The 25,950-nt window shown below is 40.5% G+C and overlaps 1 protein-coding gene across 2 annotated transcripts in view; it reads right to left on the bottom strand.

Annotated features, from left to right (window-relative positions):
• Positions 1-24,565, bottom strand: part of phf24 (PHD finger protein 24) — a 40,599-nt gene extending 16,034 nt beyond the window's left edge. Inside the window, exons 1-3 of one of the 2 annotated variants that reach the window (XM_058617516.1) lie at positions 23,959-24,565; positions 6,793-7,220; positions 4,035-4,220 (exon numbers count right to left, since the gene is read on the bottom strand). In XM_058617516.1, the coding sequence (XP_058473499.1) occupies positions 4,035-4,220; positions 6,793-7,218 (612 nt within the window). In that variant the 5' untranslated portion in view covers positions 7,219-7,220; positions 23,959-24,565. The remainder of the gene's footprint in view (positions 1-4,034; positions 4,221-6,792; positions 7,221-23,958) is intronic. The other variant, XM_058617517.1, reaches the window with a different exon arrangement.
• Positions 24,566-25,950: the final 1,385 nt, after the last annotated feature.

Here is a 25,950-nt window from a genome sequence, read left to right as displayed (position 1 = left end):
GACTTTTTTCTCATATTACAAATTTTTTATTATGACTTTTTTTCTCGGTACTACTTTTTTAGTATGACTATTCTCATATGGTGACTTTTTTTATTATGACTTTTTCTCATATTACAACTTTTTATTATGACTTAATTCTCATAAAGAACAACTTTTTTCTCATATTACTACTTTTCGCATAATATGACAGTTTTATTATTATGATTATCATTCTCATTTATTATCATTCTCATAATATTACGACTTAATTCTCACAATATTACGACTTTTGTCTCATAATTTTATGACTTTTTTCTCATAATATTATGACTTTTTTCTCATAATATTATGACTTTTTTAATATCATGAATTTATTCTCATAATATTAAAACTTAATTCTTATAATATTTCGACTTTATTATCTTCTGTTTGGCCCTAATACTCCTGTCACATTGTGACAGCATCGGAAAAATAAGACAGTAAAGGCCCCTAGGGAATAAAGTATCATGATAATAATAGCAGCATAGTCTAATTTAATCCGATGGGTTACACAGTTCAGTTATTTAAGCCCACGCTTCATAAGAAAATGACAGCTTCGGTTGAACGCTCACACAGCTTTTAAATAACTTCACATGAGGCTTCAGTGCCAATGTTCTGCAGGAGTCAATATTTATGTGCTCACACTGAATCCGATGATGACAGATGATGATGCCATAATCATTGGGCTGTCATGAAGCATTATCTTGTAGCTCAGCCACTCCGGAGGCTTTTTAGTCACTTTTATCTCACAGCAGAAGCAAAGGTTTGTTAGTGAACACAAAAATTAGCATCCTGTGTTTAATTAAACAGGTTTTTGATAGCATTAGTGGGAAAGCGAGGCCCAGTGATTTCCAGTGTAAGGATAACAACATATTTGTTCTACGCATGCTAGGTGCGGCTACTTACGGCAGTTTCTGGGATTTCAAATAAAATATTCTTGTACAATATACGATAGCGGTTAGGGTAAAGTTATCTATTCACGTTTAATTTCGGGTGGCAACCAAAACAACAGCAGTAACAGGAAGTAGCTGCACTTTGGCACACACGTACAACAAAAGAGGTTTTGTTTTTAGCCATTAGCTTAGCTGTTAGCCAACACTGAGGCTATTGGTGTTTTGTTTTTCCTCTGAATTGTTTTGTTTGTGGCGCGTTGGTGACAGAATTCACACATAGTTGTTGCAATGATGAAAAAACACAAATGAAAAAACAACCACTTACAATGTGAACAGTGTTAATTGCCTTCGTTTTAGCAGCTTCACCCAGGTTCACTTGCTAATATGTCGCAAAGAGGGTTCACAGTCCTCTTCAGCTAGAACATAGACATTCAAAGTCATTCCTGCCTCTGATTGGCTGCCACTGAGCCACACATGCAGCCGCCTGCCACACAAGGTTGACTCGTTTATCCACTTTCAAGGAAACTCAGTCCTTCTGCCGGCAGCAGTTTCCACTGCATATGTAAAAGTGAGTCTGAGATATTACAGACAAACAGTAGGATCGTACCACCTGACTGTCAGTCACTAAAGTAAACAGCTGTTGTCTGTCAAGACCTTTGGATTCACAATTTGAATAAAACATTTCCCTCTCTCGCTGAATTGTGTCCTCCCACGTTCCTCTCTCTCTCTCTCTCTCACAATGAAGGAGCCAGACGAAGAAAGAAGACCTTTCAGTGTCCTCTCTTTCACAGACTGTGTGAAAAACATCTCTTTCTCGCCACAACTTTGGCAAGTGCTTGTGCTTCTCAGGGCGAGAGAAAGCGGCGCCGCTCCTCCTGCTCTGAAGGGTCCTCCAGAAGAAAGCACTCCTAAGCTGTTTGTGCAAGAATTAAAACAGGTTGCATTATGCCTCTCGCGGGGCAATGATCACCGGAGTCATCCGTTTTGGCTTTGGCCTTGAATTCCTGATGAGGAGCTGGGCATTTGTTAGCTTTTCTTTCTTTTCAATAAGAAACTCAGAACATTACACAATACAGTTGAGCTCAAGAATGAAAAGTGAAGAATTATAATGTGTAATGTAGCAAATATGATCCCATGCTGTTCCAACATGCTGTTCCAGGTACTTTATTCTCTTCACAACAATCATGGTCCACAATCCAGTAATTCACAGGACTCACACGACTGTCTCACCGCAAGGCCCAGTCCCAGTTCTCATTTTTATCCCCCCTAACCGCTTCCCCTTGGGTCTATTGCAGTGTTCAAATCTACTTCAACGAAATGGGACATCCCTTCAAATGCATTACACGTCATCACGTAAGCAGAAAAAACAAACAAACAAACAAACACCACTGTTAGCTGTTATATCGTTAACAATGGTGTTGCAAAGTGGAGACATGTCGGTATGTCTGAGACTGTCCTCAAATGAAACGTACATACCGGTCGTATGCAGGAATTACGTAGTACCAGAGTGTGGCCGACAAGGGCTCGACTCCCTATATCAACTTTTTAATTTTTACTGCCTAACCCTGTCTTTTTTGCCCTAACCCTAACCTCAGAAACACATGTGCATATTTGAGTTGGAAAATACCGCACCGGGTTACTGCACCGGAAAACCGAAAAATACGTTTTCAAAACCAGCGCCCCATAGTTACGTTTCAGTTGGAGGACAGGTTGGTATGTCTTCAACATCTCGGAGTGAAAGTGGACTAGTCTAACTAGTTTATGGTATGTATGAGAGACTGTGAACCAGTTAGCTTAGTTAGCCTAGTTTTCTTGGATTTGCTTAATCTGGGAAATATCTCATAACGCGCTTTCTAGCTAAACTAAACAAAGTGGAGGGATAGGGTTAATGCCGTGGCACAGTTTGTTGACGTGTCTTGTTTGGGGGAACTTGTAAGTAAGACGATAGTGTGTGAGTTCAGAGGTCATCGTGGAGGTAGGGCAAGGCGTTATTTAATTGTTATTCAGCTGGTTGCTGAAGTGCCTGCGATATTCCTCGCCAGTATTTTTGTTTTGTAACTTTGCAGCGGTCGTCCCTTGAGGAGACGTCAAAGAGGCAGAGGTTACTGTTGCCCAAAGCTCAACAGAAGGTTTTTTGGGGTCACTGTTCAACATAACCGCAGCATCGCCTAGTTATATCTGTATGTTACGCCGCATCAGAACACTCCGTTATCCTATTGGTCAACAGTGTTTCCTAATCCTGGTTGTCAAGGATTGAGAGTTGTCCTGCTACAACACACTTTATCTATAAACGATCTATCTTTTTTGATAATGTGACATCAAACTCTTACGTATAACAGCTTGGACTGACTTTCCGAAACTGACAGGATCTTCCTCAAATCTTCAAACAGTCTGACAGATAACCCATCCTGAAGTGGTGAAGTGGGAAGGTTTAAGATCTTCTTCACTGTCGGTTATTGCCAGGCGTTTCTTTTTTTATCCTGTCAAAATGACACCAACTGAAGTGTTTTATTTTCTGGTTCTTATAATTTATTAGGTTAATCGCGTTGTGCTGGATGTAACTAGTAAGAGTGGGTCAAAAGTCAGAATGATTCACAATTTTAATTCCTGTTGCAGTTAATGTGCAAAGTGCTCAGATGTGTATTAATAACATGGAGTAAGAAGAACTTTAGAGCAGCAGCAGCAGCAGATTTAGTCTGCTGCGATGACAATCCACTCACCTGGAGCTGATAATTTGCACTAAATGACCGACACCTGAGCTTCTTCACCACTATCACCACAAGTTGTATTTGAAGATTAAAACAAGTAAAAACAAACCTCACGTTGTTGCACACGAGAAAGAACAACAAAGCTGGCCCTAATCCTTTGTCTTGGCGTTAATACTGTGTATCCAGCCTCAAATACTCACAGCTGTGACGCCTCGCAATGTAAACACAGAGAAACAGGAAGAATTAGAGACAGAAACCAGTCAAGCCAAGAAATCAGAGGCTGCAGAATATTTGAATAATCAAATGTTGGCACTGAAACATACATTTTTTCTCCTTGGCTTGCCTCCATGCATTTGCATTTGCAGCAAGTGTGTGTCTGTTGTCTGGTGTGTGTGATTGTGTGATGGGGACTTACACAATAGTAGCAGCTCCAGCCTGGAACCGTGTGGGCCGTGTCTCTCATCTCCTGCAGGGCCTCGGCGCGCAGGTAGCCCAACTCCCTCAGGCAGCCGTCGTGAAAGACGCGCGTGCAGATCCTGCAGGGGAACAGGTCGTCGGCCGTCCACACCTCGCACACGTCACACATCTCGTCTCGTGGTGGCTGAGGTTAAAAAAAAACAACCCAATAACAGCGGGTATTTAATCAGATTATGTTAGTAGGAGATTCCAGATATACTGCAGTCTTTAAAAGTCATACTCTGCTGAACGTATAAGAGTGCAGGAGTCATCATTTTGTGTGTTGTGTTTACTAAAGCAGCTGTATTTTTATAGTATGACGGCTAAAAGAGGTGACATTGTAGAGTAGTCATCGCAAATTCCGCAACTGACTTGTAGTTATTACAATGTCATTGTGACTGGTCATCATTCAAGTTCAAGATATCTTTAATTATCCTTGAATTAAAGATATCTATATTGTCCATTGTCCATTTTCAAATATCTTGAATTCAGTTCCAGATCAGTCATAATGACGGTGTCGATATCAGAGATAACGCGGATATCCACGACCACATTGTCACTTGTCACAATTCAAGTTCTATCTACAACATCATGCGGACAATCTGAAGCTTAATTCAAGATGTCTAAAAAGGACAGTGCAGATATCTTCAATTAAGGATAATTGAAGATATCTATGTCAAATTAAAGTTGTAGATATCTGAAACTGAATAGTACATATATATAATGACAAGCCTCATATCCATGAATGGTAAAAGTGACGCCACAGTTTTTTTCATAATCGATTAATCTGTCAATTATTTTCTCGATTAATCGCTTGGTCCATAAAATATCAGAAAACCTTAAAAAATGTTGATCAGTGTTCGTCAAACCAGGAAATGATGATGTTCTCAAATGTCTTGTTTTGTCCACAAACCAAAATGATGAACTTTTAATGATTTCTTTGTTATCCAGAACAAGGAAATGAAGAAAATGCTCACATTTAAGAAGCAATTTAAAAAAAAATCCGAAATCTTGTTTTAATCATGAAAAAAGCTACAAACCGATGAATCGATTATCAAATTAGTTGTCAACTAATTTAATAATTGAATAATCAATTAATCAAAAACTGAATTGCAGATGTCTGAAACTGTAGTTTTGATTATCTGTAACGATAATTCCAGACAGTCAAACGTGACGTCTGTCAGTCAAACGTTACCATAGACAGCCCAGGTTTAGGCTCCACCACATGTGTTTTTGGTTTGTTAAGCTTTCTACTTTCATGTCGGCTGTTTCTGCTGTTACACGTCAGGTAAGAGGAGCTAACCACGTGTTTTCTACCTCCAAAAGAGTCTGTGGTCCGGCTCTGGCTTCTTTTACTCAACACAACACCGAGCGTGTGACCTCAGCAGTTACATTTATTTCTGAAGCTCTTGTTAAAGCGCAGCGTCGGCAGTTAAGTGAGTTGCCCGGGCAATGCTTCCTCTTTGCAAAAACAGAGAACCCGACAGTGTCGGTGAACTCCATCCTGTTAGTCAGCGTCGCCCCTGGACAGGGTCACCTCTCTGGAGTCGGTCAAAGCAGCCTGCCCACAGAGTGCTCACTGTGAAGAGCCCTCACTCACATAACAACCACCACCAGCACCACCACAACAACCACACTGTCTCTCTGCTGGTGTTAGAAAAACAACTTTAGACTTTAGAATTCTCTCACCTTCAAAAAGACAGTTTAGAGCTTTGCTGCTTTATCATAATTCCAAACTGGAGGAAGGTTATAAAGACACAGTTATAAAGCACTGCTGTTGCCATGGAGATCTCACATTAAATCCCCGGACTTGAGGATTTAAATATGCTTTTAAAACAATTAAGATATGTTTTAATACGGTGTACTGATCAGCAAAAAACTGATAATTACTGCCTTTGTACAATATTACACTTGTCTGCTTTGCCTTTTAAAATCAGTCCACATCCTGTAGCTCCCATGATCACGGCATCACTCAGTCACGTTCTGGTCAAATCACAACCCGTTTATGTGATATTTAGGAACTCTAGATCATATCTGATTTAAATGTTTTCTTTTTCCAATATTAGATGCAGTGATTTTTGATCAGGATTGTATCAACACAGATATCGGTATTCTTTCTCTACAGACATGGGATGTCAACTGTACCCACCAGGGGGTCCAATCTCAACTGAAATAGCATATTTTTCATTTCCAGGTACCTGTGGCTAAATATTATGAACCTTTGTAGATCCACTGTGTTCTGTAAGTTGTAATGCAGATGTGTAAATGGTAAACCTAGGCCTAATATTGTTGAAATTGCACTTATTTCTCTCAGGAAATCTCAGGTAATTCATAATATATTTTGTAAAAAATCAAACAAACATATAATTAAATGTAAAACAAAGAAAAACATTTGGATTTCTTGTTGTTTATATGTTATTATGCTATTATTTTACTGGTCCGGCCCACTTGACATCAAATTGCAGTGTTGTGTGGCCCATGAACTACACGGACAATATAATGTGCAAATCTATACATACAGCACAAATGATTGCACATGTTTGTTGATAGTAGTGGGAACAAAGGACAAATTAAATATGTCCATGTTTCAACTCCCAGATTAGAATCTTTCAAGGCTGTGTTCACGCAAAAATCCAATCTTTTGTTCAGATTTCAGAATCCTAGATCAAATCCGATAACTTCTGTTATTCATACATGTGAGGTGTTCTGAGACACACCTGTTCTTTCTTTTCCAGCTCCACCTCTACCGGCTGGTCATCGTCAGCTTCCCGTTTAGGCCGGACGAAGGCAGGCGGCGTGAGCTGATGGGTCTTGTCGAGATCTTCGGGCTCCACTCCCTTCCCGTCGCGTAACCTGGACCAAGCCTCCTGGTTGACCTTGCACTCGTCCCTGGTCTGAAGCGAGGCCTGGCGGGAGGTCGACGGCGCTGCGCTGCCCTCCGTCTCCTCCTTGTCCGCCTCCTCTTTATTCTTCTCCTCAGGATTTGCTGAGGTTCTGGCAGGGCCGTCGCTTTCCTCCTCTTCTCCATCTGCCTGTTTAGTTGTAGGAGGGCGGTCCTTGATGCCGGCCTGGAAGGCAGAGACGACGGCGGTGCATTTCTGCACCTTCTCCACCTGCTGCTTCTTTGACATGAGCACTCCCATGGCTGCAGACAGACAGACAGACAGACAGGGAAATGAAGAACAGTTACATAAGTATGCTGCAGTTACAATGTTTTCCAACCGTTAAGTACAGCAGCACAGTCATCAACCAAGACTAAAACCCTGAAGCCTGGTTTTATCTTTTACAGGCCAGAGCCTGTAATCTGTCTCTGAACTTACTTTTTAATCTTATTTGCTGAACTCCACTTTGTGCCCTGATAATTCTATTTATTTAGCCATAAATACAGTTTTAAAGAAGTCTGAAAAAGAGAGAATAAGGACTGTTTCTATGCCGATCACTTCATTCAGACCACATGGAAAGACTCTCAAGAGACTCTGCTTCATACAACCACTTGCAGTGTTCCAGCATTCCCAGAACTAAGAACCATTGTTTTAATGCCCTATGACGGGTAAGTCATGTTGACACTGTGCTCGACTGCTCACTTAAAAGATAAAGTAGAGAAAGCACTCAAACACTCCAGTGGTGGTTCTCTAATTTATTTTGACTTTGTCCTCTTGAGTCGTTTTATTTTTTTGTGGGTTTTTTTGGGTTCTTGCATGGATTGATGCTCCTTCCTGTTCTATTTTTTGTATCTGGGCCGTCACTACCCAATTCAAAACAGGCTACATTTAGCAATTATTCTTACACATTAGGGTCAACGCTTTACTGGACAAAGAACTGTATTTGGTAACTACCGCAGACGTCCGAAACCGTGCTACCGTGGGTTACCAAGAGATCTTAGAAACACGTGGATTTCACTCAGCAGAGATTCAGTCACAGAAAACTACTTTAAGGCAAAAAGTACGGACATACAGGCTCGGACTTCTCCTGCATATACGGTAATATCTCAAAAACTAATGATGAACGTCTAAAACATGCAGGACTAGAATTGAGAAACACTGTTCTATAATGTACTAAAAATAATGTTCCTTTCACGTTATTTGTGTTTTTCTTGTATATTCTTATTTATACTACTTATCTATACATTGAGTCTTTGGTTATATCCTCCAGTAACACAACAGGGACGACATTTTTCCTTCCCAAGTATTCACAGTGCGTGCCCTGTAAAGGGTTAACGGTTGGGGTTTCTTCTTTCACTTTCTCTCTTGTGGTAACCACAACTTGCAGGAGCCAAAGAATCAAATCAGGACAAATGAAGTTTGCGGTGCAGATTGAGTGGCGTGACATGAGCTTATCTCGTTTCAGACTTTCTTGTTTGTCTAATCACCCTCACCTGTGTTCCACTACACCACCACAGTGATTGCTTCTCTGATTGTTTCCACCTGGTTCTCATTATCGCCTCGGTTCACTGTTTATTCTCCGCTCCACCTTTTCCTCTCTGCCGACTTTCTTGAGTGTTTATGAACTTGTTTGTTCCAATATTTTTGGATTCTTTTGTGTTGAAGGGATTTAACGTTTTTTCGTGTGCCAAACCCTGAATGGGGAGGGTTTTTCACGCCTGAATCCTCCTGTGAGGTGTGACTGTGACATGAATTTACAATCAGACACAGACAATTATTGATGTATACAGTGATAACTGAAGAGCTCTCTGGTGCTATCACATTTTCACAAAAAGGCCACAGTGAAAACCATCTGCAGTCACAGTGACGGGATCATCAATCTCTGATAATATTTACTCTCCCCGCTCATCACATAGTGACTGTGAAAAGCTCCGTCTGTCAAAATCTCCCACGAACTCAGCTCCTCACTGCTGGTAAACCCGGCCCATCTGCTCCCAGCCCTACACTCCTGCGACTCGCCGGAATTATAGTATTTCTTATAATACGACGTGCGAAGCAAAATGAAAATGTGAATAATGAAGTGTGAACACGGGAAACGAGTCCCATAGCTCACATCACACTTCATACGAGTATGGACTTTTAACACAGCGAGAAAACAAAGCCTCACGTTCCTCTCTCTTATCATGTTACCGTACACAACGATCTAAACCTCGCTATAATGGGTCCACTGTTCATACATAACTGCTTGTCAGCCATTTGTAAGAACCTGGAAAACATACGTCTTATGGATAAGAGGTTTCCTATAACTCATTGAAATAAATAAATAAAGCTCCAATGACCTACAAATAACCTGAAATAATAATCTACTTCTACTCATTCTCTGCAATGCTGAGAAATTAAAAGGGCTAGTTCACAGAAAAACACGTTTTATTACTCGCACGAAAACCTCTGTCACGCTCAATTGAACAGGTGCACGCCAGGATTTGTGAGAATAAAAAGCACTTTTACAACATTCCCAATATCAGTGGTTAGCCTGTCCTGTCCTGTGGTGGGTTTTATCTCTGTGTTACCCACGCCTGAAATGTGTCATCAAGAAACAACAACACCATTTAAATCTCTGACAGTAACACGGTGGTTACTCCATTCTGTCTTTTACGTCAGTCCCTTTAAAGAATACTGAGCTAGCCGGCGATGCATTCTCTCACTGTTTTTGTGAACCGCTCACTCTCCCACACCAAAGTCCATTAAGAAAATGTACAATGTCAGCTCTCTGGGGACACAGGAGGAGCTGCTGGTCTACAGCTGCCTCGTCTGGAAGGTTTGTGCCCACAGCTGTGTGTCACAGAGTAAGACATTTTTAACTTCCCGACGGAAGCAGCAGTGGATCAACAACTCCTGTGTGCTGTGATGTAAAACCACTTATATATACTGTGCTTGACAAACGACGGGCGAGCTGTAACTGTGTGACTGACATGGAGCAGCTGTGCTGTCTTTAAAATAGTTCTCGTGCCTTCTGTTGTTGCTACCCGCTGGAAATCTGTCATGAGTGAAAAAAACAAACACATCACCTATTACTTCTGTGCGAGCAGGAGGTGGTGAGCTGCACAGACGCCGATGCCAGTCAGTCACAAATAAACCATGTGAGCAGCTTGACAGGCCTCGCGGTCCAAAGCTGCAGGAACTCCGGAGTTATTCAGTGGCATCTAATAAACTCAGGTATCAAAGCCATGCAGTGACCCATTTGTGTCGCAATTCATTTGTACACAGAGAGAAAAAAAACCTCCACAAGGCCCTTGATTAAAATTCAAAAGTTAACCTGACATTGACAAGGTCTTTTTTTCCTCACCAGTCATGACTTTATTTGCAGCTTTGTGTAAAGCAGAACTTTGCAGGATTTTTACCCTAATTTAACAGCTTCAGAGTCATCGTGATGGTTAAATGTCTTGTTGCAGGGAGTTTGAGCACTGTCTCCACTCCCCCTACTGTCTGTCTGTGGAAAAACCAAAACATCAAAACATGCTCCCTCTATTCTTACACTACATTTATCTCCGTTGTCATAACATAATAGAGTTATACATAACTTAGCATTTTTTGAACAACAATCAGGACAATGGACTGACACCTGTTTGCGATGGTGTCGTAAAAAATGTGTACTCCCAAACTATAGGGGGAGCTCTGGAGAGAAAGAGGTGACATCGAATTGCGCTGTTGTGTTCCACTTTAAAGAACTTAAATACGGACATTGCGTGTAACATCCTGTCTTCATTTTCCCTCTGGTATCATATATCTGTGCACGAGTGTTGATTCCCATTACGAGCGAGTGAATTGTTGTGAAAAATGAGCTGAGGCAGAAACTTCATTAATAATGCAGGTATGGGGAACCACTGTTGATTTTATTTTTTCCCCCTCTACATATTTTGCAGAATGAGATTTGGAGCATGTTGATACGAGTGTCTGACTTTCAGAGGATACTGAAATTATTTTCATGTTGTGTTTACCAGAGACATTGATTGGATAGAGTTATGCAGACCTTGGGGCTTGTAATGTCACTTTGTTTATTGCTGTTATTTCTTCTCTCTTTTCCCCCCTTGCAATCTATGAAACCTATTCTCTTGGCTGGCCATAAAATAGCAATTTCTTTTTTCTTGATGACCTCATTTTAAATGGTACCGCCTATTATCTATGCTGCACTATAATCAAGGATTCATTTAACCAATAGAGCAGCATGTTGTTATTACTTCCGCCAAGGAGGTTACATTTTCGTTTTGTTTTTAGGTTTGTCCGTGTGTTAGCTACAGCTTTTGATGCATAAACCTTTGTTGGTAATGGGTAGGTAATCATCCAAGTATGTTCCCGTTGAATTCTGGTAAGACCCACCAATGACGTCACAATCACGAAATCCCTATCTGTTATAATGGGCAAAAAAATATCTCAAATCTCTGTCAAAAATCATTGGATTTGAATTAAAACGATCAGGATTAGACACTCTACCATTGGTTTGAGTTTCGGATTACGAATCTAAATTTAACATGTTTCAGTCCAATTTAACAAGTTTAGATGTTCCTATCTCAGTGACATTTTAACAGATTGGGATGAATTTGGTCAGGCTCATATAACATGGTAAAAGCAGGTCAATCTCTCTTTAAATATGTAAATGTAAATGTAATCATTTCAGGTCCCAGTTTGTAAAACACAGGTGACAAAGTGTTTCAGTCTTTGTAGAGGTCTGAGTGCTCATCTTCAGCTAGTTCATCTTCACAGGCAACAAAAATATATATCTTTACCAAAGCCGCTCTTTGCTAAAATGGTCACTTGTGCTGATAATTACATCCGTATATATATATATCTCTGGACGTCAGTCCAGTCACTACGTTACAACTCCATGTTGGCAGGAAAAGCTTCTGTAAAAATAAATATGGCTCCAGTTCTTGATTCAAGCTGTGCACGTTAAATCCAAGGAGATTGAGCGATATATCACATATCTTGACAGACTGAATATTCAGTGTCTGAGTCTTCGAATTACCCACAGTTTCTTTTCACGAGACAGTCGGAGCAGACATTATTCCAGACCTGCAGTATTCCAACATCTCAATTTACTCCAGAGAGCGCTAAGAAATTGCAATAAGAGTGTGTAAAATAAACAACTTGTTAAAATCAGGATTGTTTTCCTGAGTTTTATGGCAGTCTCTCTGGATCTTTCACAATCTGGTAATGTTCTCCTGTTAGCTTGACGCTGACTATCTTCACTTTTTATCACAACATAAGAAATACAGTAGAGAGATGAGTGGTCTGACATATTAGCGCTAAAGACAAAAGATATTGAAAATAAAGATATCTCCAGTTTTTGATATGCCTTTTCCTATTCCAGCATATTTTAATAAACATCTGACATTAGACCCATCTGACATTTGCTTAGATTGATTTTCACAACTACCCACAAGTAAATGTTGTCAAGAATAGGTCTGCATAATTCTGCATACACTTTTACCTCACTGGAAACCGAGGTAATCGTGTTAAATGAGCTGATAATGTGGTGTTCGTTACACAGAAAACCTCCCACATGCTCAACAAGCTTTAACTATGTGATTCAGAACAACAGTAGATTTACTTTCCAAGAGCACTCAGGAAAGCCAACCTGCTACAACAGCTGCTAGTTTGATGCTCCATCAGGAGTGTCTAGACACAAGGGAACCCCAGAGAAGTGAGTTTTGTGACTGACAGGAAGTCTTTGCCGAGTCCTTGACACACATTTGCGTGCCGCGGAAAACATCTGTGGCTTCCAGCGCCTGCGGAAGAACATCCTGCATCTTAAACGGCTGATTTCATCCTGTCTATCGCTTGTTCCGTCCTCCTGCCCTCAGGCAAACATAACTGGCCCATTTAAGTGTTCACCACAACATCAAGTCAAGTAAAAAATAAAATCAGTTTCTCGCTCGGGGCCATCAGCGCAGCCAATTCAGCAAAAACATATTACCCATACACAGTACTTATTTATACTACGCAATCCACATGTAGACATAACATTTTGGTAATAAAGTCCTATTATACATTATAAAGCTTTCAGGAACTTCTACCCTGAAGCATGTGACTTAAATGTCAACTCAAAGTAGATCAATGAGGAGACTGTAGATAAATATATAGTTACTGTTGCCATTGTTAGTGTATTTGTTATCCCTTTGAATTCTAAAGTCATAAGCACTGCTCTGAAATTGCAGTTGTGCAAAAGCATGACAGCAAAATCTGAAGATATTGACAGAAGGAGCTAATTTGCTATTTTTAAGGTCAAGTGTGTGACATTAAAGAGGGTTTATTGGCAGAAATGTAATATAATACCCACAAGTATTCTTGTACAAGTTTGTAATTGCTTTTAAATAATAATATATTTGTTTTTGTAGCCCTAGAGGAAGCCTTTGATATGTGCTGTATACAGCAGTTTGAAAGTTGTCCAGCAGAGGGTGCTGGCCTGTGTCCAACTGGCGATCGGGGGCTTAAAGTGGACCGACCCAGTAGATGTGGTGAAAAGTCATATTAAAATTTAAATTTTTGGAAATGATTTGCTTTTCTTCACAAAAACACCAAGGTCGTGCAGAATTCAAAGCCTTTTGCTCTGACAAAGAACAGTTTTAAGACAAGAGTAACATTCTGTAGCAAATTCACGCTACTTTTTTTGAACTCTTAAATTTGTCATTTTTGTACAAGATTAAAAAGTTTAGATTAATAGAAAAACATGGTTTTGCCTGATGAAGATATCATTTTTTTGATTTGGTATTCAAGTGCTGAGAACAATTTTTATTTTCCTCCACCATCAGTGGCTATGTGATGAACAAATCTGCTGACTCAGCTGTTCAGCTCATTGTCATGCGAGACTACCGTGACTGCATTAGTCTCCTGAGATTTGTGCAGAGGACACAGGAAATGGCAACCTACAGGTTTAATGAATTGATATCTGATCTTTCAAATGCAGACCGACATAGAATGAGTTTGTTTTTCTACCAGGCTACAAGAGCAACTGAAACATCCACAGTCTTATTTTCACTCGTCGCAGCTGCTCCTGCTTTAAAAGGATTTCTATGTCAGCTCGTCCATGTTAAAATATGAATGATTCTCATTCCACTAGTTATTCTCCACATGTTGCTGTTATTCATGAGTGCAGGAGGGTGTTGTTACCAGATGAAGTGACCTTTTTAAATGAAGAGCTTCTCCTTGAGTGAGACACAGTCGTCTGGTTATGGCTCCTTAGTACACGGATCTCATTAAAAGCCAGTTCTTCTTCAACTGAGGTTTGGCTCATTTCTGTCCAAGTGTGCTGGAGAAACTATGTCACCTTCTGTTAAATTAAAGGACGTTTAACTTTTCCATTGTGGTCCAGAATGACCACATCATTTCTGCCCAAAAGGAAACTTGTAACTTGTTTCCTGCAGTTTTTAATCCCCGAAGGTTTAAATGTACGAAAGTAGACAGCGCAGGCGCCGGTGTTGAATTGTGCGTGATACAAATAAGCATTGTGTCGTCTGCAGTCCATGAAGCATAAGTCCGCCATGCAGCCTGAGAACATAAGGCCCCCGCAGGTCATTAGAGACGGCCCGGCAGGAAGAGAGAGGCAAACGACTCCCATTTCACTCAGAATAAACGCGATTGAATTCCACACAAGCACTTACGAGGGGCGTGGATGGACGGGATTGCATTTCAGAGCAAAGACACGTGACCCATAAGTACCATGTAATCAACTTGAATCCACAGCGGGCGCCTTCTTCCGTGAATGGAGTTCACGGTTGTGTCTCACTTGAGTGGAAACTAAGTCAATTTCTGCCCTCGCTGCACGATGCACCGCATTACACCAGGTATGATTTCACTTAAGGGGATTTGGGATGGAGTCACTTCCTGAGGAAATATTTGGCGGAGTTTTTGCACTTTATGTAGATTCAAAAAAGCATTTCAAACCTTTCAAGTGTGACACAAATTTTGTATTTTTCTATTTGTATTAGAAGAAAAATAACATGAAAATCAAGAAAAATAAAGTATGGGTGAGAAACTAGAGGTCGACAAATATGGGTTATCCATTTTTAATAATTGACAATGATTTTTTTCTTCCATTCGATAAAATATAACTGTGACAAATAATACAAAATGCTTCACTTTAGTACACAGTTATAACCTTAATAGACTGTCTCTCTTCAAACGAATCAATCTTTGCACTGTAGTGCAAGTTTATTTTCAATTTAAAAAAAATCCATAAACTAAATATTAAATACTTGAAACAGGTCAGCAACGTTTTTGTGACCTAATTAGGCAACAAAATAAGCCATGAGCTTCAGCCTACTTTTTTGGTTACTGATTAAAAAGTGTTTAACCTTTTTCCCAAGAACAAAAATAATTAAATCATAAATTTGCTTATTATTATCATTATAATGCCATTATTTCAATATCTGTACTTATTTGTAGTAGTAACAGCGGACCACACAAACTACACTAAGTAGTAGTAGTGCATTCCCTAATCCCTTACCCTAATCTTAACCCAATTCTAACGCTAAAATCAGGTCTTAACCCCTTTAAAAAGCCCTTTTAAGTTGTGGGGCCCAGACAAAATGTCCTCAGGGTTAGAACTCACACTTGTTTTTATGTCTTAGTTGAGACACATTAGTTAATAAATTATATGGGACATAATGCATTCCCTAAACCTAATTCTAACCCTAAAAACCAGGTCCTGTTCCTGAAAAAGCCCTTTAAATCTGTGTGGCCTAGACAAAATGTCCCAACAAGGTCAAAATGTCCTCACAAAGACCTTACAAAGATATAAATACAAGTACACGCACAAAATTGCCGCCCCCTCTGCTTGGAAGACTTTACAAACTGAACTGAAAATATCTGAACTTATCTCACTCGTAGCTTTTCATTCCATCTAACATCTGCCCCTTGTAAAAAAAAAAGATCTCGATCTCAATGGGACTTTATCTGGTTAAATAAATAAATACACACAAAACAGGCGCATATTAAACAGGTACTACACTAGTCTATAAAAGCAAGGACTGTCTGACTGTTATTTGAATAGCTGTTAACAACAGTTTGTTTGATTTGTATAGGAGCCAGTACTGAGTAATTTAGTTTGAATGATTAACGCAGGATTACATGTTACAGTGTAATATGTGAACAGTTACAGTAGTTAACCGCTGTGCTCTGTTTGGTGTTAAATCTATAGATTGTCATTCACAACCTGGAATGTCAATGGAATATTTATATGTGTTGTTGATCCGAGAGAGGCTTTGATACATGTGGATGGAAATGTAACCTGGATGTACAGTACGACAAGTGGACTCTTGCCTTGCTTTGGTGACTGAGGAATTGGAACAGTACCTACGAGTAAAGCCCATAGGAACCGTCCTACAGCTGACCACTTTTGGTAGCTTTGGAATATAGTATTTGCCACTACGATTGGCTTCAGTCTTGGCAGGTGACTCACTGAGGGCACCAGTGTGTGCGGCGCCAACTCTGACGTTGTTTAAATAACAAATACAGGAGACACAGGCAGATATTTCACGGGGACTACACTTCATAATGTTCCCTCATGTCAGCGCTTGAGTTCACTGGGTTCAGTACTGTCTGGCCTGAAAGCAATGATGGTCAAATCTAACAAAAACGAAAGAAAATCTCACACACACACACACAGAGTTGTGATTAATGTGAGTCTTTCTTTCAACAGCCAGTGCGGTGCCGCTGAGGCTCGGCCATCACCTAGATTCACCCATTCATACGGCGAGTGAGTGCAATGCAGGCAGAGGATGATGGGGATAAAAAAGTCCCTCAGGCTTCAGTGGACTCGCAGCAGCAGCAGCTGCCTCCACCGCTCGGCTCGGCTCGGCTCGGCTCTGCTCTCTTTCCCCCTGATCCTTCTGAATGATTTAAATGCCCCGGGATAAAAAAAGGATCTCAGAGAAGTGAAGTAGAACAGGGACAGACCAGGGGTATGTGTTATTTTGTCAGTCTGCACGGCAACAGAACAATCGTCAGGGCGTGTTTTTTGTTTTTTTTTACAGTATGTTTTATGAAGCAGGAGCGGAGCTTGTTGTATATTTATCCATATTCTGCCTTTTTGGAGAAGCGTGTTCGTCAAAAATGAATCATTCATTGACGTCTCTTTATACCTATTCTTTCTCCACCAGAGACAGAGGAACAGTATAGATCTTTATGACCATAATCTTCAAGGTTCCTCCTGAGACAAAGCAGGAAATAAGAATATACTGAATAGCACCAAGGGGTCGCTCAGAAATAATATAATTCTCACTTGATTTTTAGCGACAGTAAACATTTTTCCTGACAAGTTAATGTCTCAGTCGTCAGTTTCACGTCTTCTAGGGTAGAACATGATGACACATTTGTAAATGATGTCTCCGTTCAGAGGAAAACAGATGATAAAACACGACGCATGCTGCTTTCGACCTCTACGAGTCAGTCTAGCTGCAGGTGGTTATTGAGGACGATAAAGGCCCTAAAATAGTCATTTTACACAATAGTTTGATGAAACTGATTCAATTTAATGATTGAATTCTGCGGTAGACAATGGTGATATCATAGTTGCATCAGCTTGTAAATTACCACCCCCTGGTGGACTGGAGTGGAACAGCTTGTTGAGTCTTTCCTGTGTCACCACAACAACAATTTCCTTTCCTTTCCACATGAAAATGAGTTTAAGAGATTCTTCAAATGTTTTGTCATGTATCCACTTTTTAATTCACACTAAAACACTCAACGTGGCATTTTTGAAAAAACACCAGACTGAAAAAAAATAAATAATTCAAAACACCACTGTAGCACGTTCATGTATACAACCAATACGTAACATGTGGTGATGATATCATAGTTATATAGGCTTTTACATTACTGCCTCCTGCTGGACTGGAGTGAAATAACTTTTTGTTGTCCATGAGTCGTTCATGTGTCATTATGATAATTTGCGTAATCTTCCCTGGCCTTTTACGAAAATAGAAAAACATCACATAGGTCTGTAAGGAACAATTTGGTCCCTTACGAATGAGAATGACTTAAGGGGAATCTGCAAAAGTTTTGTAATGTATCGGCTTTTTTATCTGCGCACAAAAGCACGACAGTGCTATTTTTGGAAAACTGAGTACTTTTTACTAGAGTAAAAAATGCCACCGTACAGTTTCCATGAATACAACCAATATGCAAATTTAGGAAAACAATGGACTGAAAGAACCATTTGTGCACAAGAATGAGTTTAGGCTTTACATCATATCGAATTTTAAAATCCCACAAAATCACTAAAATGCTACTTTTGGAAAACGGGTCCCAGAGGGAGAAACGCGACATTTTATATGTAAGTATCCAGTGTCAGCCGCTCAGCATACGGGGTCGTGATTCAACGTCTGGGAACAGACGATGTTTCTGTGAGAATAAGAGAAAATCTGTCCCTGGTACTTTTACGTTTCTGGAACGCCCGTCACGTACCTGCTCGTTAATTTCACCTGGATTCATTTTGTGGGTGTTATGCATCATGGACAGCCTGCAGATAAAAGCTGAGCCCATGAATCTTTTACTGTCAGTGTATTAGAGGCCAGTGGGGACACCTTAAGGTCTTTATTAGCATTCAGTCTCTGCCTTCCAAGTGTCACTGTGAGCGAGTTATTGAGAAATACACAAGCTCCTATAACACCAATTTATCAGTCTAATGGGGGGAGGAAAAAAGAGTCACCGCTACGGAGTAATGGTAGTTGGCAGCACACATGGACAGAATTTGGCTTATTATTTATAATATTTGGCTGCTCAGGAGCCTCCGAGGAAACTTGACAGGATATTACTTGAAGGTCAGTGTGACAACGCGACAGATGGTAGTAAATGGTCTCTGAGGACAAATTAATATGAGAGTGTAATCAAAATAATGAACGAAATACGGCAGGTTGTGCAGCCGCGATTCCCTTTTTTGGAGCAAATTTCTAATTATTTGTATCAGCAACAACGCGGGAGCGTCGGTGGCAGACAGCTGGCCGGGTTTGTGACACCTGAAATCCAAGTCATTTTCCACACATCAGTCACAGGTTATTGCTTTAGTCTGGATGAGAAGTGCGGCTTTTTTTTAATTCTCTACTCACTGGAGCAGCTGTGAGAGAGAGAGAGAGAGAGAGAGAGAGATCCACAGATTCACAACAAAAAACGTTTATCTACATCTACCGGCCACTTTATTAGGTACATTACACATCTGATAACGTGTCAGGAGAGGCAGGACTGTAGTTTTATGTGCATTCAGAGATGATCTTCTTCATAACTTGGTTGTATGTGAGTTACTGCTGCCACTCTGGTTATTCTCCCAGAAACTGCTGCTCACTGGATATTTTCTGTTCTCTTCTCTATGAACACGAGAGATGGTTGCGCATGAAAATAGTAGATCAGCAGTTTCCCAGTCACTACAAAGTCACTGAAATGACCTTTTCTGATGCTCAGTTGTAACACTTCGGCATCTCATCTTGACTATATTGGTGGGAATTATGATATATCATGTGTTTTCGACAAATTTTAATATTTGCCCCCCCCTCCAAAAAGTAGCAGTGGTCACTTCACCCCAAATAGTGTCACAAAGTTTGGTTTATCAGCGTTATTTAGCGCTATACAAGACATTTTTAAGTTTCATTTGAAGCACAAGTTAATTTGAAGGCTCACATTTGTGCTGTGTCATGTTTACAGCACTCACTCAGGGAACACGGATTAGGCAACTGTCACAACCATGAAAGCTGGTTGTGTTAAGTTCTTGTCAGTCTGATCGTCTGTCCCGCCCTGATTGTTTCCACCTGTTCCCCATCTGCATCTCCCTTTGTCTGTTGCCAGTTCATCTTGTGTACCTGAGAACCAGCGTAAACCCCCGTGTTTTGTCTTGTGAGGATTTATCAGCATTTCTTCCACGTCCCTGTCTCGTCAGGTTTTGCACTTTTGTTTGCTACTTTGCCAAACCCTTTTTTTTCGCTCGTAGTTTTCCCCTCGAAACAGTGTTTTTTTGTTTGTTAGCTTTAGCCCTTGTTTTTTGCTCGTAGTTTTCCCCTCGAAACAGTGGTTTTTTGTTTGTTAGCTTTAGCCCTTGTTTTTTGCTAGTAGTTTTACCCTCGAAACAGTGGTTTTTTGTTTGTTAGCTTTAGCCCTTTTTTTTCGCTCGTAGTTTTCCCCTCGAAACAGTGTTTTTTTGTTTGTTAGCTTTAGCCCTTGTTTTTTGCTCGTAGTTTTCCCCTCGAAACAGTGGTTTTTTGTTTGTTAGCTTTAGCCCTTGTTTTTTGCTAGTAGTTTTACCCTCGAAACAGTGGTTTTTTGTTTGTTAGCTTTAGCCCTTGTTTTTTGCTAGTAGTTTCCCCCTCGAAACAGTGTTTTTTGTTTGTTAGCTTTAGCCCTTGTTTTTTGCTAGTAGTTTTACCCTCGAAACAGTGGTTTTTTGTTTGTTAGCTTTAGCCCTTGTTTTTTGCTTGTAGTTTTCCCCTCGAAACAGTGGTTTTTTGTTTGTTAGCTTTAGCCTTGTTTTCCCCTCGAAACAGTGTTTTTTGTTTGTTAGCTTTAGCCCTTGTTTTTTGCTCGTAGTTTTCCCCTCGAAACTGTTTTTTGTTTGTTAGCTGTAGCCCTTGTTTTTTGCTCGTAGTTTTCCCCTCGAAACAGTGGTTTTTTGTTTGTTAGCTTTAGCCCTTGTTTTTTGCTAGTAGTTTTCCCCTCGAAACAGTGTTTTTTGGTTTTTAGCTTTAGCCCTTGTTTTTTGCTAGTAGTTTTCCCCTCGAAACAGTGTTTTTTTGTTTGTTAGCTTTAGCCCTTGTTTTTTACTAGTAGTTTTCCCCTCGAAACAGTATTTTTCTGTTTGTTAGCTTTAGCCCTTGTTTTTTGCTAGTAGTTTTCCCCTCGAAACAGTATTTTATTGTTTGTTAGCTTTAGCCCTTGTTTTTTGCTCGTAGTTGTCCCCTCGAAACAGTGTTTTTTGTTTATTAGCTTTAGCCCTTGTTTTTTGCTCGTAGTTTTCCCCTCGAAACAGTGTTTTTTTTGTTAGCTTTAGCCCTTGTTTTTTGCTAGTAGTTTTCCCCTCGAAACAGTATTTTTTGTTTGTTAGCTTTAGCCCTTGTTTTTTGCTCGTAGTTTTCCCCTCGAAACAGTGTTTTTTATTTGTTAGCTTTAGCCCTTGTTTTTTGCTAGTTATTTGTCCCTCGATAGTTATTTTTAACTATGCTTGATAATACCTATTTTATTATTAGCATAAATGTAGCAGTTAAACATAATACAATCCTTGTTATGTTTCACTGTTCCATTCAGTTTGTCAGACTGCGTGACATGTGATATGAAATATGACTCGTTGGTTTTTGTCTCAAGAAGTGAATTATTCAATTTTGGTTTCAGGAAGAAAAATAATCAATACAAACCAGTATCATGATACAAAAGCCCTAAAGTCTACAAGTTGCTTCTGTGTGATTGGCTGATTAGAGTTAGACATATAAGTAGGTGTACGTAATTGTGTACCTAATAAGTGGCTAATAATAATAAAGATATTTCTGATCCTGATGTCTGGAAACAACATGAACAACAAACTCAGACACTTCACATCAGTAGTTCTCAATTATTTTTCTTTTTGAAATCATCAAATCAAACCTCAATTTCAAACCACGCTTTTGTCAACAAACTGTTGCATTTTCTGATCATAAAAGATAAAAAAAAAGATAAAAGATGCTCCTGCTTTTGTCTGGCTTTGCTCTGCTGGGTTTTTCTCCAGCTGGATGATTTCCTTCCTTCCCAAAGCTGTTGGATGTCACTGGTATGTGCTGATTAGAATCACAACCAGCCTGTCTTTTCATTCCTTGTTCCAGTGGAGGGGTAGTGGTGGTGGTGGTGGTGGTGTGTGTGTGTATGTGAATGGAGGCACCACAAAGCATGTCTTTTCATGAGAATGAATCCCACCCCATTTAGCCAAAGATCTCACCCACGACCCAAGGAAGCAAAGACCTGGAACTAATTACACTAATGAGTTCACCCAGATCTCCTGTGAGTGAGTGAGTGAGTGAGTGAGTGAGTGGAATCATTAACAACCGTTTAAAAACATGCAGATGTACTGTACGTGCACTGGGACACACAGGGCTAAATATATCCAATAGCCATTAGCCCTGTGGGTAGATTCCTCATCAACCCACAGCTCGTCCTCCCGCATCGTCTCACTTCATCTTCTTCTTCTCCTCTCCATGTTGCCGTTTGTTACCCGAGAAACACTTGACACATTAAAGCACAATAAATGTATATGAGGGTTTAAAATTCCACTTGTCAATTGAACAAGATAAGGAACAAAGGGAGTTGGAGTGGAGGAGGAATTTAAATCTCAGTGCATGCTTCGACTGGAGGCCGGACGAGCTCACAAGATGAGTCTGACTAAAGTACAGAAGAGGCAGCAGTGAAGGTTGTGGAGCTTTGATACAAGCCGGGTTTCCATTACCACTAGAAATACGAAAAACCTAAGTTATGCAATTTAAAAAAAACTGTAATGGAAACACCTGCATTTCGAAAATCACAAAAAACATAATTTTCATGTTTTTTATATAAAGTGACACAAATGTGCTCTTGTCACAGTTTAGATTGTGAATTTTGGTCTCTGTGGTTTGTCATATTCATACAAACCCCATTGTTTTTTGTGTTAGGAGACAATGGGTCAGCAGATGAGAACAAACCAGCAGATTTGTAAACAAAGAGCGGTGGACGGTGGGCTAATGGACAGCAGCTCTCTCTCCTGTGGGACAGTGCTGGGAAAAGTGAGCAGCTGGAGATAAAGAAAGCTGCAGCGGAGGAGAATCAGCTCACGTCCACAAACACAGCTCTCTCTCTCTCTCTCTCTCTCTCTCTCTGCATCTTTTTCCACCAGGAGACAGAAAACTTACAACATTTTACAACATTGGGAATCTCTGTATTTTGCCGCCTCCCACCACCAGTTGAAGCCAGAATGTTCAATCTTGTTTTTACGTCACTGTCTGTTTGTTGCTGTTCTTTCGTCTTTCTGTTTGTTTCTCTTTCAGTTTTGTGTTCTAGCCTCGTCTTTGGTTCAACAGACTACAACATGACTAAACAGCAGCCTAGTCCTTTAACAGCCTCCCCCCCCCACACACACACACCCACCCACCAGTGACGTACATGTGCTCTCTGTGGTGCAAGAATTCCCAGATTTCCTTTTATTTATTTATTTTCTGTCTCGATCACATACGTTTCTTTGGAGTTTGACGACATGCAGCGTTCATCCACGCCCAGACATCTATCTCTCTGTGTGTGTGTGTGTGTGTTCTTGTTTCTGTCGCCTCTTTAGGACATTTTACTGTCATAAACACCGACCTTGTCATGGAGACCAAAACCTGGTCCTAATGAGGCAGGACCTCATTTCTGAGGAACTAGTTAGGGTTATAACTGGTTATAACACTCAATGAATGGACGTCAATGCAGTGTCCGAAGAAGAATAGCTGTGAGGACATTTTTGGCTGGACGTCACATATTTTGAGAGCTTTTTGAGGGTTCAGACTCTAGGTTTTAGGGTTACAGTTAGACTTAAGGGTTTAGGTTACAAGAATGTGCACATGTGTACTTGTACACACATCTCTGTGAGGACCGTAAACCATATACTATAGGAATTAAGGACATTTTAGGAAAGTGGTCCTCACCACTTATAAAGGTTAGGGTTACAATTTGGTTTATGTCAGGTTGAGTTATAAGGGTTGAGGTTAGGGAACGCATTATGTCTCACTAAGGATGTTGTACGAGAATGTGTGTGTGTGTATGAGTGTGTGTGTGTGTGTGTGTGTGTTGACCTAAATCTGCATCGAGGCTTCAAAACACACACACACACACACACACACACACACACACACACCACTCAGTCCCGTCAATGCCTCAGGTTTGCGACATACAAAAACACATGTCAGTTTGTTATGTAAGAGAGTCACACACACAGACACACACACACACACACACACACACACGTGTGTGTGTAAAAAAAAAAAGACTGACCTTGTGAGAAAAGAAGCTGATGTTCACACACACTTTGTCCTTCCTGTCTCAGACCCGGCGGTGCAGCATGGCAGGACTTTACACCGGAGAATGAAGTCTGTACTCGCAGCCACGCAGAGAGATGAATGAATGAACGAACGAACGAATGAATGGACGGATGAGTGAATGAATGAATGGCACACTAGTTTGTTATTCCTTCCCCTCCTCAGCGTCACAGTCCCACGGAGCGCGTGTTCACTCAGTGTGGAAAGCAGCTCGTCTCTTCTCCAGTGCGTGGACAGCTCCGGTGCTGAAATCTTCTCCTCCTCCCCACACCCTTCCTCCTTCCTCCTCCTCCTTCTTCTTCTTCCTCCTCAGCTGCTCCTTCAGCATCTACACAAACAGCCAGAGGGAGACAGACTCGCGGACTAAACACAGGACAACTTCAGTCAGGGATTTATGGCTACAAATGTTGCGCACGTCCCGTCATCCTCGTCCTCCCCCACTCTCTCTCTCTCTGTGACCGCGTGAGTTGGTGCGTCGTGATGCTCCACGTTGAGAACTTGTGTTCTGCTCTGGAACGTGCTCTGGTCCCGCACAGTCCGGACCCCGCAGGTCCCGAAACCGTGACGTGATAGGAGAAAGAGAGAGAGAGAGAGAAGCTTCCTCAGCAGCCAATTACATCCTCACAGAAATGTGAGCTCTAAACAAAAGAGGGGGAGTGATGGAGGGATGGAATTTTAGCAAATGTTAGCACATGTGTCAGCCTGTGGATTCAAATACACTTATATTATAATGTCTCTGTGTCTCCCTTACATGAGCTACAATGTTGTTTAGGGAATAAACTTATTATGGAGCAAAATAATCTGATACCCAGTGTTTCTCAGACTTTTCACATGAGGTTGTAGAAAAGTGTAACGTTAGGGGAACGTTCTCTAAAGGTCGCATAAAGGTTGTGACAAAGTAACCAAATGTGTAACCAGAAACTAACGTTAGGGGAACTTTAGGAAAACCTTCCGTGGCAACCACAGGAGAACCTGGTGGGAGAACCTTCAGGGAACGTTCCCACAACCAAAAGGTAACGTTCCCAGAACCAAATATTGTTAGCTGTGGTTTATTCCCAATAAGATAATTTGCTCTCTCAACATCCTCCTCTTCTTCACACATGCTTCACACACTGGTGACATTAGATTAAGATATAAGGTGACTCTAATCATTATTATTATTATTTAATTTATTATAATTATTGTGTTACTGGTTTAATTTTCTACACGTCAAGAGTCCACATACCCTGATTTACACAGTAGAAGAGGGTCTCTCATTTTACTCCTAAGTACCACCAGAGGAAGTGGTGCACGTACCACAGTTTGAGAACCATGGCCCTACATTCTTTAATGTAACTCCCAATAAATATTTCACTCAAAAAAACAACAGAAATTCCCTTTTTATGATGGAAATAAGGCAGCAGTTATGTAATATTTCTGAGTTAAAGCAACTGTTACATATAAGTGTATTGAATTATTTCTTAAAAGTAGACTTGAGATTTTAAATAATTAGAGTTGGATAACAATGGTCTCATAGTCCTCATAGGCTAAAATCACTGATTTTGGTTTGAGAGAACAAAGGTCTCAATGTCCAAAAACAGGCCAAAAAAATGTAAATACTCTCTCCTTCATGGCGACAAAGACGCCGATTCTCCAGCTTCCTGCGACAACACGAGTGAAACAACCACATAAACCACACATTGGCTTTGACGTGCAACTTCTCAGCTTTCGTAAACTGTTGGAATCTTCCCGACAGCACAAACCGTCGCGTAATAACGCTAATGCAAAGTGAGCAAACGTGTCGTCTGTGGTTTAAAGAGTTAAAGCTTTATGTCGTGATATTTCCTTCAACCGTGCCCAGATACATGACATCATGAATGTTCCACAACATTCTCTCCCAGTGCTGCCACCATGTTTGACCCAGATGTGATTAATGTGGAGATAAATGAATGAATGAATGACTGCGAGT

Source organism: Solea solea, chromosome 19 (assembly GCF_958295425.1).
Source record: "Solea solea chromosome 19, fSolSol10.1, whole genome shotgun sequence".
NCBI lineage: Eukaryota > Metazoa > Chordata > Actinopteri > Pleuronectiformes > Soleidae > Solea > Solea solea.
This window is presented reverse-complemented; position numbering and strand designations above follow the sequence as displayed.